The sequence below is a fragment of the Equus quagga genome, chromosome 16 (genome assembly GCF_021613505.1).
Source record: "Equus quagga isolate Etosha38 chromosome 16, UCLA_HA_Equagga_1.0, whole genome shotgun sequence".
NCBI classification, from domain to species: domain Eukaryota; kingdom Metazoa; phylum Chordata; class Mammalia; order Perissodactyla; family Equidae; genus Equus; species Equus quagga.
The window spans coordinates 65,746,588-65,762,196 of record NC_060282.1 but is presented as its reverse complement, the minus strand read 5'-3'; the positions used below and the strand labels follow the sequence as shown (position 1 = coordinate 65,762,196).

Sequence of the window (15,609 nt, the reverse complement as noted above, 5' to 3'; positions counted from 1 at the left end):
GTTCTTGGGGCCTCTGGTTGCAGATGCAGCCGCAGTTCCTGGAACCTCCAGTCTGGGAAGCTGCCACCGCTGCTCCCCTGATTCTACCACCTCTGGGAGGTCCCACCCACCTTCAGAAGATGTCTTGATCTCTCAGGCATTCTGGTGTGCTGTGCAGAGAGTCCTTTGTTGGTCTGTGGATGTCCTATTGGTTTTAACTTAGAGGGGAGAGACAGAGTGAGCAACTTACTCTGCCATGATGCTGACATCACTCTAATGCATCTTGTTCATATTGGTACTAATCTCCTGGTTGATACTTAAATATCTTCTCTCCATTTGTGGCTTGACTTTTTACTTTATTTACAGTATATTTTGATGAAAAGAAGTTCTTAATTTTAATATAATCTTCCCACATGGTTAACCACTTGTCCCAGTTCTGTTTATTAAAGATTCCATCCTTTCCCCACTGATCTCCAACACTACTTCCATCACTGATCACCTTTCTCTATACGTGAGGATCTATTTCTGATCTCTTTGTCTATCCTCATGCCATCTCCACATTGTCTTTATTGCTATAGTTTTTTAATAAGTCTTGATATTTGTTACGACAGGTTGCTCACCTAGTTCTTCTCAGGAGAGCCTTACCTGTTCCTGACCCTTTCCTCTTTCAGTATTGTTTAGATTCAGCTTATGCAATTCCACACACACAAAAAGTTGAAATTTTGATTAAAATTGCAGAGTCTACAAATAAATTTGAGGTAAAATGATATCTTTACAATATTGTCTCATACAAGAACATGGTGTATTTCTGTTTATTTAGGTCCCCCTTATCTCTTTTACTGAAATTATATAATTTGCTCCATAGAATAACTTGCATATCTTTTGTTATATGTATTGGTAAGTACCTTAGATTTTTGTAGATGGCATATCTTTAAATAATATTTTATGTGTTGATAATTTGTAGAAGTTCAAATGAATTTTTGATTTTTAATTATATATTGGTTTACCATGCTAAATCCTCTGACTACTTGTATAACTACAGATTTTTCAAAGTTTTCTATGTGGTTAATCATGTCATCTATGAAAACTGGCCATTTTTTTCTTCTTTCCAATTCCTTACCTTTTATATTTTGTTCTTATTGCACTAATTCTGTTGAACAGAAATGATGATCATAAGCATCCTTCTCTTATTCTTGTGATTTCAAAGAAAAAAAAGCCTTGAGCACTTCACTGCTGAGTATGATGTATGCACATTAGAAATATCATAGATCATCTCACTCTATGTTACATATCTCTTAACTTTCATATTTTATAACTTTGTTTCTGTACATTTTCAGTAATTTCCTTACATATACTTTCTGGTGTCCTAATTCTTCAGCTGCATCTAATATGCTATTTAAACTGTTAAGCTTCCAATTTCATTTACTATATGGTTTAATTCAGGAAGTTTAGTTTGGTCATCTTTGTAGACCCTTGTTTGTTGGTCATATTTTGGATCCCTCTTTCATCTCCTGAGAATATTAAATATGTATATGTGTGTATATATATATTTACTGTATCTCAGGGGTTGCCTAACTATGACCCACAGGCCAAATCCAGCCCTCCAGCTGTTTTTGTAAATAATGTTTTACTGAAATGTGGTCATACCCATTTGCTTCATATTGTCTTGGTTGTTTTCACCCTACGCTGGTAGAAATGAGTAGTTGCAATAGAGACTGTATGGCCTGCAGGCCTGAAACAGTTACCACCTGGCCCTTTATAGGAAAACTCTTCCAACCCTTGCTCTGTCTGATCATTTCAACATCAGTAGGCTCTACAGGTCTTGTTCTGCTCTTGGTTGTTTCTACTGACTTTAGCTCATGGTGGCTTATTTCCTCATGTGCTTTACAATTTTTGATAGTGAGCTCATATTTATTGGAACTTTATTTGTGGAAATTCTCTGAGACTTGGTTTTAATCTAGATTCCTCCAGAAAGGATTTGCATTTTTCTGCTAGGAACCTAGGGACAAGTCATGTCACAAGTGAAGCTCCCCTGGGAAATGAACTCTGAAAGGAAGGTTTTTATGGAAGCACTTTATTGAGGAGTGCTCTCACAAAAATATAAAAATCTATAAGAGAATGGAGGAAGCTAAGGATGGAGGGAGAGTTGAACTGCACTGCAGTTACAACAGATTTCATGGGGATCAGTAAAGCGGGGTTGGCCCTTCAGCAACATCTCAAATTAAGGCCAGGGGATCAGGCCTTTGTATCTTAGCATAAACTAGTGTTTGCATGTGGGCTGCCCCAGAGGAGGCATCTTAATCTTGGGTGAAGCACCTCCCTCCAGCTGAAGGCAATTCCTTAAGATAGGCTCAGCTGTCAGCCATCAGGCAATGCTCTTCTGCTGGAAGAAGGAAGTTTGTAGGTTTTTGGGCCACACAGGTAGTTGACATTTCACTCCTAAGCCTACTAGATGGCTAGCTTGTAGATTTAAATTCTTCATAATGACTATATTTCTCTCCTCTATCCAGAGCCAATTGTAAGACAGGCAAGTGTCCCTTTTCTCTCCTTTCACAAGGCATTTTTTTTCTAGTCATCTTTTCATTGAGTTTGTTATCTTTAAGCCTTTCCGTGAGGGTCTCTGATCTGAATTCCTACCATGCTCAGACTCTGGGGCATCAGTGACTATCAGTCATGGTAGCCACTGGTCTCAATCTTAGCTTCTCTCTCATTTTTGGCCTCTTAGGCTTTCCCTTACTCTATTACCACCCAACCCATGCATGTTAAAACATACATCGCACACAAACGTATGTATTCCAGTATTGCTAAGTGCTTTATACTAGAAGGTGATTTCAGGGTATAGTATATTTATTCCAACAAATTATGCTAGCAGATAGATTTCCAGGTGAATCTAAAAAACAGTCACATTTCAAAACCACTAAACTACTGTATGCCAATGGCTGTCAGCTCAGTGGGGCCCAAATCTTCTTAGTTTCAAGCATCAAAGTCCTTCTATATGGTTCTGTGATCATTCCAGCTAAATCTTTTTTATACATATTTTCTATGTAATTTATAAAACATTGATCACATGCTATCTTATATTACAATAATAGTATAAAGTATTATTTGTGTCTTTTGTACCCAACTAAATTATACGTCTCAAAAGTTCTTCCCTTACACTTTGTAACTCTTTTCCTTTTTCCTCTCCACCAGGGACTTGCATGGAGTAATTGCTACACTAGATATCTGTTGAGTGAATTTTTTGTTCCCCGTTGTGGTAACAGTTTTCTCAGGTTGAGTCCTATTCTTAAATACTACAAGAAAGACCAAACTGAAGTATCATATAGTGATTTGATACAATATAGAGAAAATCCTTGAGATATAATGAAGATAATATCTTACTGTAAGAAATTAATTTAATGACAGGGTTATATTTTATTGCTTTGACCTGTGATAATGAGAGAAAAGGAAATTCTCAAACCTTACAGTGGAAGCCAATTTCAGAAATTTAAAAGACGATGCAGTTTACAAAATGCCAGTTTCAATTCAAGTGTGAGCTACCATGGTAGGTATTGAATCTCTTGAGAAAATTTCTGTTATAAAGTGAAATACATCAGTAAGGCTTTTGAAGGCTGTGTGTTTTTCTTTTCTCTGCTCTTAAAGAACTGCAGCAACAAAAAAAATAAGAAGAAAAAGCAAGTCATCACTTCTCCCCAACTTTAATCCAAGAGTGAAGTCTAAATCTTCGTGTCCTAAGCAAACTGCCAGAGGGAGCTTCTTCATGTTCTGAGCACTTTATATTGCAACTATAAAGCATGACCAAAGAAGGGAGAATGCATTTAGCGCTCTCGAGTATTCTCTGCCAAGTTGTCTCTTATTTATTGCTTTTTAATGAAATTTTTCATGTGCATCAAAACATAATCTTTCAACAAAGGAAATGCAGCTCTGAGACTTCAGCACTTTATAATAGAGAATCTACATGTGAACATTAATTTTTCTAAATGAGGTTAGCTAATGAATTTCTTTGTGGTTGGGCGTGAGATTTTTTTAAATAGGTGAACATCCTATTATCAACTCTTCCAGGGGATGCAAGCTTTCAGAAAATTCAGCAAATATTTTAAACTTTCCTATTTTTCTTGCAGATATGAGATGACGGTTAGCTGTTGAGCACCCTACATCCTTCCTTCTGAAAGCACACAGTTTTTTAAGTGACCATCAAAATTAAAGGGATGTTTTAGAGAAAGATGTTCAGAGAGGAAAGACAGAAAGCCAGTATGTGTCTTCCCACCTGTGAAGACTTTGATTTGAAGTAAATTAAGTTATTCCATTGGTTTCCCTTATCTCATTCCTTAAAAATAGCCAAACTAAGTAAAATTACTGTTATCGTGCAGGGTGATTTTGGTTACAAGTAGGAGATAACCTGACTCAAACTGGGCTACCCAATAAAGAATTTTTTTTTTTATCTTACGTAACAGGAAGTCTAGAGGGTAGGACAAGCCTGAAGGCTGATTGATTCAATAAGGGCACTGAAGACCCAGGATGTGTCTCTCCACTCCACGGTCCACAGAATCTGCTTCACCCGAACGCTCACTGCCTGCATAATTACAGGCTGCCAGGCGCAAGGGCGGTGACAGACTTCCTTTATAGTCAAGAAGAGACTGCATCTTTCTTCTCCCAACCATGGAATAATAATCCTTCCCTTAAATCTGATTATGCCAATTTATAACACATGTCGATGTCCAGACTAGCAAAAGTTGCCACGGAATCTCCAAACTCTGATTGGCTGATGGAGACCCATTCCTTATGTGAGGGTGGGCTGAATATCTGAGTGAATCAGTCCAGTGTGGGTTTAAGAAGGGGACAGTAGATTTGGAGGAGCAGCCCAAAGCATCCATCACAGTCATCTAATCTGATACCTCCTGAAGGACAACGTTAGACACTTTTCTCTACATCTAGGTAAATTGTGTCTTTAGAAGAATTGAAACATGGAGCATGTGTAGCTTGTTCAATAGAGAAAACATGTATACGAAAGTTTCTCCAAAATTATTTTCCCTTTTCAATTTATATAAAAATGTAGGAATAATATGTGTGTTTCTCAGATGCCAAAGAGCTGCCTGAGAGGAGAGGACAAGGTAAGTCCCAAATTAAGAAACTGATCAATGATTAGATCAAATACCTAGGAAAAGGTCAAGAAACAAAAACACCAGCAACAACAAAATAAGGTTAAATAGATCCACAACCAAATTGCGTTTTATGTTTCTGATGTTCACAATGAAACGTACTGGGAGAAGCATCTGCTTTCAGTGCTGCAAGTTCTAAAAGAGGAGAAAAATCTGTTCCTGCAGAGGTAACCACAGTGGCCACTATGCACTGAGAGGCTGTGACAAGTTAGGCATTTCCCAGGCGATATCTCATTGGCGCTGTGACTGTAAGCCCATCACAGGCAGGAATTGCTCTATCCCTAGCACCTGCCACTGTGCTTGGCACATATATGTGAGCCTGACGAAGGTGCTGAACAAAGCAATTCTCACAAAGTCCTTATGCAACAGTATATTGCTGTTTCCCCGATTTAAAGATGAGAAATGTTTAAGCAATTTGGTCAAGTGGTGAAGCCCAGACTGGAATCCAGCCTTACTCTCTTTCTTCCCTACCTGAAGAAGGAAATGGATCACAGAAGATAAGTCTAGTGACTGGAGACAAGAATGAAAAAACGGAGTATATGAAGTTTAAACGTTCTTAATACTGGTACATTTGTTAGGTTTAAAAAAGACATGCTCCAGTTCCGTCAGATGATAGAAATTTGTTATAAATAAACACAGGGAAGAACGGGGACTGTTTCCAAACCAGGCCCCTGGAGCCTAAAGGCTCATTCACAAAGGGTGATGTGCCCAGTGCCTGCGCTCCCTGCTGGAGAACTTTGCTGTTGTGGTAGTGTGGCTGTTACCTCCGTCAACTGCCACTGCTCCTGATACTGCAAACTAACTAATTTTTTCTTTACGTCTCAAGTGCAAACTGTCCGACAGAGTGAGCCCAACTGGACAGGACTCACTTGGCATTCCGCTGTATTGTCCACTGACTGCCTTTAAGTTAGGTGTCAGTTTAGGCGTGGTCCCAAGGGAAGGAGTCACAATATGCCCAGCAAAGACTACCTCAGAGGGAGACTATGGACAGCTCATACATCCTGAGACCATAGTTTCCTCTTGAGAGAATTGCATTCACTCTCCTGTTCAACAGATTAGAATATGACAGAATGTGGAGGACTCAATGGATGCAGTTGGGAATCCTCAAAGTACGAATTTTCAATAAAGTGAAAAATGCTGAAAATGCAAAACTGTCATATCAAACATCTATATTGCCCTATACATACCTGATGCTATGTGTCAGGTGTTATTCTAAGCACTGGACATGCATACTCATTTAATCCTCACAGTAACCCAAGAATTAAGTACCAGTGTCCCCAATCTATAGATAGAAGGACTGAGGCACAGAGAGGTTTAAAACCTTGCCCAAAGTCACACAGCTAGCACAGCAACTTGCCTCCAGAGTATGTGCTTTCACCACCCTGTCATTTGTTTTAGTAGATAAGTGAACTTTGTAGAAAGAAGAGGAAACTTCCCAAATGCCAAACATTTGGGGTAAAAAACAAAGTTAAAGTGGAAAGGAAATCTTATGCACTGTGTTTCTGGGTGTCAGGACTATGAAAAGGGGCCCTCAACCCGAGGCTGGAATTCTAGTTCCTTTAACCAGAAGAAGCGGGGAGCTAGAAGCAAGTCTATATAAAGCAGGGAACCCCAAAGTGTGGAGAAAAACTGTCCCCTCCAGCCGGAGAAATGGAGGGTGGTTTTCATCTATTAGGAATTTGGGGGTAGAAGATGCCTCTGAAAAGTAGCTGCCACAGGCCTCCACCATGTGTGGGTGTGAGCTCCTAATTTGCACTCAGCATGATATGGGAATTGTGGTTAGAAACTTGGCCCTGGACCCCTCAAGACAAGCTCCATGTCACTTTATAGAGACACTTCTACAACCCGGAACTCCCACAGAATAAACCCAAAACGTCTTGAGTTCCTGCTCACACGGAGTTTAGAGCTTAGAGAGAGAGACATTAAACAGATGATTGATGACGAGTGTCGTGGTAGGAAATGAATACCGTATTGGGGGACTTTAGGAACAAGATGACTAAAATCCCCCAGACATCAAGGGGTAGCTCCCTGAGGACATAGCCGTTAAGCAGCCATCTTCAGTGTGCGTGCCTTTGCTGGGGCTGTGGTCACAGTACCACTGACTGGGCAACTTAAACCACAGGAATTTATTTCCTCACAGTTCTGGGACTGGACGTCTACGATGAGGGGTTGGCAGGTCTGGTTTCTCTGAGGCCTCTCTCCTTGGCTTGCACATGGCCGTCTCCTCCCTGTGTCTTCATAGTGGCTTCCCTCTGTGCGTCTCTGTGCCCAAATTTCGTCCTCTTGTGAGGAAACCAGTCACACTGGATTAGAGCTCACCCTAATGAGCTCATTTTAACTTAATTACCTCTTTGAGACTCTATCTCAAATACGCTCACATGCTGAGATCCTAGGGGGTTAGGACTTTCACATATGAATTTGAAAGGGACACAATTCCTATACCCACAGTTAGATGCAACAAAAATTGCAGATGATTTTAACAAAACATGGAGCAAAGCAGGTGGAAAACGTGGGAAGGAGGGTGATCAAAAGATCTTATTAGGATACTATCTTGTTCAAGGGAGGAAATTACAAAGACATTAATTCTAGACATGAGAGAAGAAATACCTGTTAAAGTATGTTTATGAAATTTCTAAGAAAAAAAACACTGAAAAAATAGAAATAAGATGTACAGCTTGCAAACCAGTAGATAAGTAAAAGTTGGCAAAAAAAAATTAACTCCAAGAAAGACAAGACAAGGGAAAGAAGAAGGCAACAAAACCCTATAACAAAGAGAAAAAATCATAAAAATAAAGCCACGCGTATTAGGTATTACAATTAATGTGAATAAGTAAAATTTGCCCAAGTCAGAAAGTCTCTTACTGGATATTTAAAAATGTAATCTAGCATTTTGATGTTTGAAATGGAATTCATAGTAAAGAGCATTAAAAGAGCCAAAGAAGGATTTTTCTAAGGACATTTTGTTCAAATAAAAGTTTTATTCCTTCCAGAAGATACAGTAGTCATGAGCTAATATATAGCTATATATCATCAAAATACATGAATTGTAATTTTGAAATTTGAAAATAAATTGACAAATCCAAAATCACAGTAGGTATATTAAATAAAATTCTATCAAAAATTGTCAAATTTAAAAAGGAACAGTTCAGTGGTTACCAGGGGAAGGGGGTGAGGTGTGGGCACAGGGAGTGAGGGAGAGCACATGTATGGTGATGGACAAGAAATAATGTACAACTAAAACTTCACAGTGATGTAAACTATTATAAACTCAATTAAAAAAACTTTAAAATTTAGTGGACCAAAAAGGATAGAGAAGATCTAAATAACAGAATTAAACATGTTTAATTAGTGTATGTAGAAGTTTTTAACATTCTTCAAAAAGCAGCTTGGTAAAGAGGAGCTAAAAACTGAAATTGTCAAACAATCTCATTTAAAAATGCATCAAAAGGAATAAAATACATAGGAATATATTTAACCAAGGAGGTGAAAGAACTGTATGTTGAAAACTATAAGACACTAATGAAAGAAATTGAACACAACACAAATAAATGAAGATATTCCATGCCCACAGATTGGAAGAATTAACATCGTTAAAATGTCCATATTACCCAAAGCAATACACAGATTCAATGCAATCCCTATCAAAATTCCAGGGACGTTTTTCACAGAAATAGAACAAAGAATCGTAAAATTTATATGGAACCACAAAAGACCCTGAATAGGTAAAACAATCTTGACAGAGAACAAAGCTGGAGACATCACACTCTCTGATTTCAAGCTATATTACAAAGCTACAGTAATTAAAACAGTATGGTATTGACATAAAAACAGACACATAGATAAATGTAATAGAATAGCCCAGAAATAAACCCCTGCATATACAGTCAATTTATGACAAAAGAGCCAAGAAGATACAATGGGGAAAAAACAGTCACATTAATAAATGATGTTGGTAAAACTGGACAGCCTCATGCAAAAGAATGAAACTGGATTTAACACCATACACAAAAATTAACTCAAAATGGATTAAAAACTTGAACATAAAAGTCCTAGAAGAAAACATAGGCAGTAAGCTCTTTGACATCAGTCTTCATGTTGATTTTTTGAATCTGACACCAAAATCAAAAATAAATCAGTGAAATTACATTGAACTAAAAAGCTTCTGCATAGCAAACAAAACACCAACAAAAGAAAAAGGCAACCAACTGAATGGGAGGAAATATTTGCAAACCACCTATCCAATAAGGGGCGAATATCCAAAATATAGAAAGAGCTCATACAACTCAGTAGCAAAGAAAAAGTCTAATTAAAAAATGGACAGAAGATCTGAATAGACATCTTTTTAAAGAAGACATGCAGATGGTTAACAGGTATGTGAAAAGAAGCTCAACATCATTAATCAGGGAAATGCAAATCAAAACCACAATGATATCATGTCACACCTGTTAGAATGGCTATCACAAAAAAAACAAGAGACAACAAATGTTGGCAAGGATGTGAGGAAAAGGGAACCTGTGTGCACTGTTGGTAGGAAGGTAAATTGGTGCAGCCACTGTGGAAAGCAGTGTGGAGTGTCCTCAAAAAATTAGAACTAGAACTACCACACGATCCAGCAATTCCACTTCTAGGGACTTATCCAGAGAAAATGAAAACACTAACTCAAAAATATATATGCACCCCCATATTCATTACACCATTATTTACAATAGCCAAGATATGGAAACAACCTAAGTGTCCATCAATGGATGAATAAATAAGTTGAAGTTGTGGTATATGATATATATACAGTCATGGGTTGCTTAAGGATGAGGATACTTTCTGAGGAATACAACATGAGGTAATTTCATCTTGCAAACGTCATAGAGTGCACTTACACAGACCTAGATGGTATAACCTCCTACTCCCATAGGTTATATGGTACTAAGCTTATGGGACCACTGTCATGTATAGCCCATCGTTGACTGAAACGTCTTTACGCTGCACAGGACTGTACATTGGAATGTTACTCAGCCATAAAAAAGAATAAAATCTTGCCATTTGTGACAATATGGATGGATCTTGCAGGCATTATGCTAAGTGAAGTAAGTGAGATGAAGACAAATACTGTATGATCTCTCTTATATGGAACCTAAAAAAAACCAAGCTCATAGATACAGAGAAAGGATTGGTGGTTGCAGATGATGAGAGATGGGAGAAATGGGTTGATTGGTTTTGTTTTTAGTTTAAATAAATTGAATTTTTTAAAAACTGAAATTACCAACTTTTAGTCCTGAACATCAGTAAGAATATTACATATTAAAACATAAATAACAAAGTAGATCTAAAGAAAGAAGTACATATTAATAAAGATAGAGGCAGAAATTAATGATATACATAAACAAAAATAAACATAATAAAAACAAAATGATTCTTTAAACAAATCTTTGGTAAGTCTGATTAAGGAATTTTTTCAAAAAACACAACGTTAGGATATAGAAAGAGGACAAAGCTACAGATAAAAGATGTTTCAAATCATAAGATATTTTAATTAATTTTTAATAGCTTATATTAATATAATTTATATAAATAAGTGAATGGTTTTCCTGGAAGTGTAAATTACCAAAATTAACTCAAAAAGTCCAGCAGAAAACTGAATAGATCAATATCCACCAAAGAATAAAGAAGGTAGATATCTAACCCCTGAAGACCAAAAAAAGGAAGAATTGGTCCCACCTTGAAAACTTTTGAGTGTATTCTACAAAACAATCAGAAACGTAATTCCTGTGTCAAGTTGTCAAAGCATATTACAAAGATGGAAAATTTCCCAATTAATTCCATAAGGCTACTATAATGCTGATGCCAAAATTAGACAAGGGTGATTCAAAATGAACATTTATTTTAAGTTTATTAAAAAAGTCTAAAAGTTTATGCTTTTAACCAGTTTATTAAAAAAGTATTAAAAAATTTATTTTCAAAAAAGCCTTCCTTATGAATATAGGCAAATTTTAAAAACAGTGTTTTAAAGCTAACATAATTGAGTCAAAAATAAAAGCAAATTCATATAAAATGCTGCGTGTGACTGTGTACACGTGCAAATACAAAGAAGAGAATCAGGAGTGAAGCACAAATTATTAACAGTAGCTACTAGGGGAAGATTGGAGGTTGCAAGAGAACTGAGAGGGGAACTTTATTATCTGTAATATTTAATTTTTATAAGCATGGATTCATAAACTGGTTCTGTAACTTACAAAGAAATTTAGAGTATGATAACGGAAATAATCGTGAAAGGTCATGCCAGGAGCCAGAAGGAAAAATCTGGAGCTTCACATCTATGTCTTTCAAAAGGAGGCTGAGGAGGACTCAAGTTGCCCATAAAACAGAGGTGTTCTTCCATAGGTGTTGCAAAGTCAAGGCACAGCGATGAATATGGAAGGCATCAAACTCAAACACAATCTGAGAACTTTAAAATGAAAAGGCGACTGGGAGTTCCTCTCTCACTCCTTCAACAAGGAAACTGAGGCCCAGAGAGATTGTAAAAAGTTGGAGGTGATGTTCTCTTGCCGAATTCTCTTCTTTGGGTGCATACATTCTCATTACACCTCTAATAATACCTTTCAAATTCATTAAACGTATTTAATATTGTCTCACTCGTGTGGTTGCTACTGTGCATAAGGATTAGTAGTCAAACTTACAACCAAATTTGACGTTGGCATTATAGCAACATAACCTCATTTGTCCTGTAAGGCAAGGGGACAAAATGTGAATATATCATGAGTTAATACATATTAATGATTATGGGGCAATTAGTTATTTGGGATATCCACCTGCCTCTATACTACATCCTTAAACTGTAATTAAAAATTCATGTGCTCTGTTTCTCTGACAACTTTATATAGTCTCTCGAGTTAGAAATATCTGGCTTACAAACACAAGTACATATGAGCAGCCGGTTGCCCAGTCATCTCGCTAACCTCAACCCATATTCAGACATTCGATTCTCTCATCTTAATCCCAAAGGGTAGTCAAGGGGTCTTAAATGGATGTTGCCACCTAGCGGTTGAAAAAACGGATAAATTATGAAGGAAACCTCTCATTCACCTTCTCTGATAGTTGTGTCCAGTAGTTTTTCTCTCTAAATTCTAGGAGCTACTTCACTTCCTGTTGGTGGTAGGAGGTTATTGTTCACTACTTCAAAAAAAAAAAAAAAACTAGCTATCAGATCTAGGGAGAGTAAGCTTTCTGTGTGGTGAAACAAATGGGGCATTTGGGGGGCATCTGGTTTTACATGCTGAATAAAGAGCCCTTGTTGGTTTTTGGTTACTGGTTAGTCTACCAATATAATTTATTAGTTTACAAAAAATATGACAGTTCATGAGTTTCCCTAAATAGCTTTCCTTATTTTCTGTTCTTTGATAAGTAATCACATTTCTCAAGTCACACCTCAGAATTTCCACAAGCTGGGATGCAGTGAACTTTTTGTGATAAAAATGACAAAGCTAGGTTGGAACAATCACTTTCAGAGTTAAATAATCCCAGGGGTGGTCCCCTTTTATCTTACACTCACAGAAGAGGAACCGATTGCCAGGGTGAATTATCCGTCATTTAAAAACTAAAAAAAAAAAAAAAAACACATCCCAGGGCTGTAAAACAGCTACAGATTGCTGTCTTTGCACTCCTGAGGAGCCGACAGGGCCCCAGATGGAGGTATTTGTCAGCAAGCTGTCAAGGGATCCATCGCGCGCAAACAACCGATGTATCACCCGGCAGAGTTGTCTTTCTCTGCCAAGAATTATATTGGGTCAGGTGGGAGAGGCTGGGATATGATGAATCTGGGAAAAACAAGGGTCAGAGAATCGTGTCCCAGAAATGAAAAAGAGAAAAGGTGCAATTACGTTTAAGTTCCAAAGGTCATTTTTGGAGTTGTTTTACAGGGACTTGATGATTTTTTTCTCTCCCTCTACTTTCTTTTATTCTTTTCAGAAAAATGGTCTTCGTGACACTGAGAGGTGGTTTTGTGTGATTTTGAGGAACTGAATCTCCAAAGCCACGTTAGGGTAGAGTGTCTAAAGCAGGCTAAATTATCATCAGCAAGCCAAGGGCGTTGTAATTGACAGGCCTGAAGAAAGTATAACAAGATCATTAACAAAGCTAAAGTGGTTGGAAATGCACACACAGACAGCCCTGAAGAATCATTGTCCCACAAATCTGAGAGTCTTCCTTGGGGTCTAGTGCCCTCCATGTGAATCTTACCTGGTCTTGGAAACTGCCTTTCATCTAGGTAGTAAAACCATGGGAAAGCATGCAAATTCCATCCCTATTTTGGTACCCCTTTGAGGCTGGAGAGAGAAATTTTGGGTGAACTACTAGAGTTTTTGTTTTGTGCTTTATATATATGGTACTAATAACATTCTACTTTATTCACAGTCATTATGAAATGCCATACAGGGTTATGAGAAATATTCATTCCTATTACACTTTATTTAGTTCTTCCTTAGTTTCCCTCTGGAAGTCAATTATTCTCAATGATCTCCTTTATGCGAATCCATGTTAATATTTAATAAGTATCTACGCAAAATACATTGAGCCGTTGTGATTATTATATACTGGAGGTGTGCTTCCCAACCTGTCCTCATCGTGACTTAACTAGAAAATGGTAATACCCATCTGGCACACCCGGTGGGAGAGGTCACCACTGCAGAGAACTCTCTGGCAGATAGTGTGACACCGCAAGTTGTCTTAGGCAATTCAGAATCTTTGCTGAAAGAACCTTATAGAATATTCAAATATAATTACAAGTGTGGGAACATCTTAACGGCTGTAAAAATTGATTTTAAATTTTTATCACTTTAAAAATTTTACAGCCATCAGTATCTCATGGCACACCTGTAAACAATTGATGGCCCTCCAGTTTGGACCCACGTGCCAGTTGGGAAGCTGCATACTAGAGAAATAAGATGGCCCATACAGATAGGCTTATCTTGACTGTTCTCAGTGTGGGAAGAAGCCAAACCAGAAATGTTCCACAGTGTATGGATTTCATTGTCCTCTCATTGAAAGTCACGTTCTTTTCGGCATTAAGCTAAAAAAGAAGAAAACTTTTTTTTTGCTTCCGTCGTTAGGAATTTTCTTTCTTGGTATCTACTCTGAGCTATTCATGAAAGTTCTTGTCCCTGTGGCCGCTGTCCCTGTGTTTTTGGCCTTTCTCTGCTTAAGTGCGTGTTTGTAGTCTTCAAAAGCTGTTGAAAAAACAAATAGTTTTAAGATAGGGAAAAAAGACCAATGCAATCAGAGAATAACAAGAATTGGATAAAATAGCTGTGAGCCAGTCCAAAGTTTTGCTGTTTTTCTTCTTAAATGCAGAGGCAGTTTTTTAAAAGGTAAGAAGATAGAGATGGCTAAATCTTTTCTTTTTTTTTGAAAGGTAAATACCACTTTTTTTTTCCTTTCTTACAGTGATAAGGTGATAAGACTTATTCCCACTACAGAAGAGGAAGCGTATGCACTGAAGAAAATATACCACCAACTCAAGGTAAGAGAGTGTCCGCTCACTTATCAGTATGCTTATAATGTGTTTACAGGGCTTTGCTGACTGGAGTTCAATAATTGGAATTAATTAGCCAAGGGAAGAAAATGCTAAGACAAAACTTGAAAGAGCTTTTAATGGATAGTTAAGGTTACTCAAAATATTATTGTATATCTGACCCATTATCTATTTTCTAGTTCATTTATTTTCCATCTCCCTTAGTAGAATGTAAGCTTCATGACAGAGCTTGTCTATTTCTGTTCATTGCTATATTCTCAATGAATAGAAACTCAGTAAATGTCTTTTTTAGTGAATGAGTGAATTTAGTTTATAATTTTCCAGGATTTCACTTTTCCTTCTTGAAATCTTCCTGCAGATCATCTCGACACTTTCCTTCTAATTAAAACTTCAAGAAGAAGTGAGTTGAGGAAAATAAAAGCCAGAAATTCAAGTTAATTAGTTTTGCTATGTTTCAGTGAATCTGATAAGAGAATTTTGCTGGCAAAGGTTGAAGGGCTCTGATTATTCAATCTTTGATGAATTTTATGGATTTTAGAGTTAGAGAGTTTCACATCTCCCCATTACTGCATATAATTGAGCGTTAGCTCTAGCTAAAGAGTTGTGATGAGAAGTATAGTGATGAGCTCTTTTCTATGCCTACCAAAAACTGAAGCTGGCCCATAAAATATGTGGTGGTTTAGCTCATTTTAATGGATGGCAAAGAGGCCTCGCTAATCTACAGAAAGGAGCTAGAAAAACCTGTATCCTACATGACTGAAGTACCATCTACCTGGAGAAGGTGTTAGGGGGGTAAGGGAGGAAGGACAGACTCAGTGCCTTCTGGAGATATTTATAAATATCAAACTTTTGGTCTTTTATTTTTGGTTTGATTTTTCTCTTTGACATCTTCCCTTCAAATATTCCATTTATTTGCAAATGAAGTTTTGAACTTTTAGTTCATCGATTTCC

General features: G+C 37.3%; 1 protein-coding gene across 1 annotated transcript in view; it reads left to right on the top strand.

Annotated features, from left to right (window-relative positions):
• The window catches only part of CPA6 (carboxypeptidase A6), a 268,232-nt gene that overhangs the window by 89,425 nt on the left and 163,198 nt on the right, over positions 1–15,609 (top strand). The window contains exon 2 of the mRNA XM_046641651.1: positions 14,571–14,646. Within this exon, the coding sequence (XP_046497607.1) occupies positions 14,571–14,646 (76 nt within the window). The remainder of the gene's footprint in view (positions 1–14,570; positions 14,647–15,609) is intronic.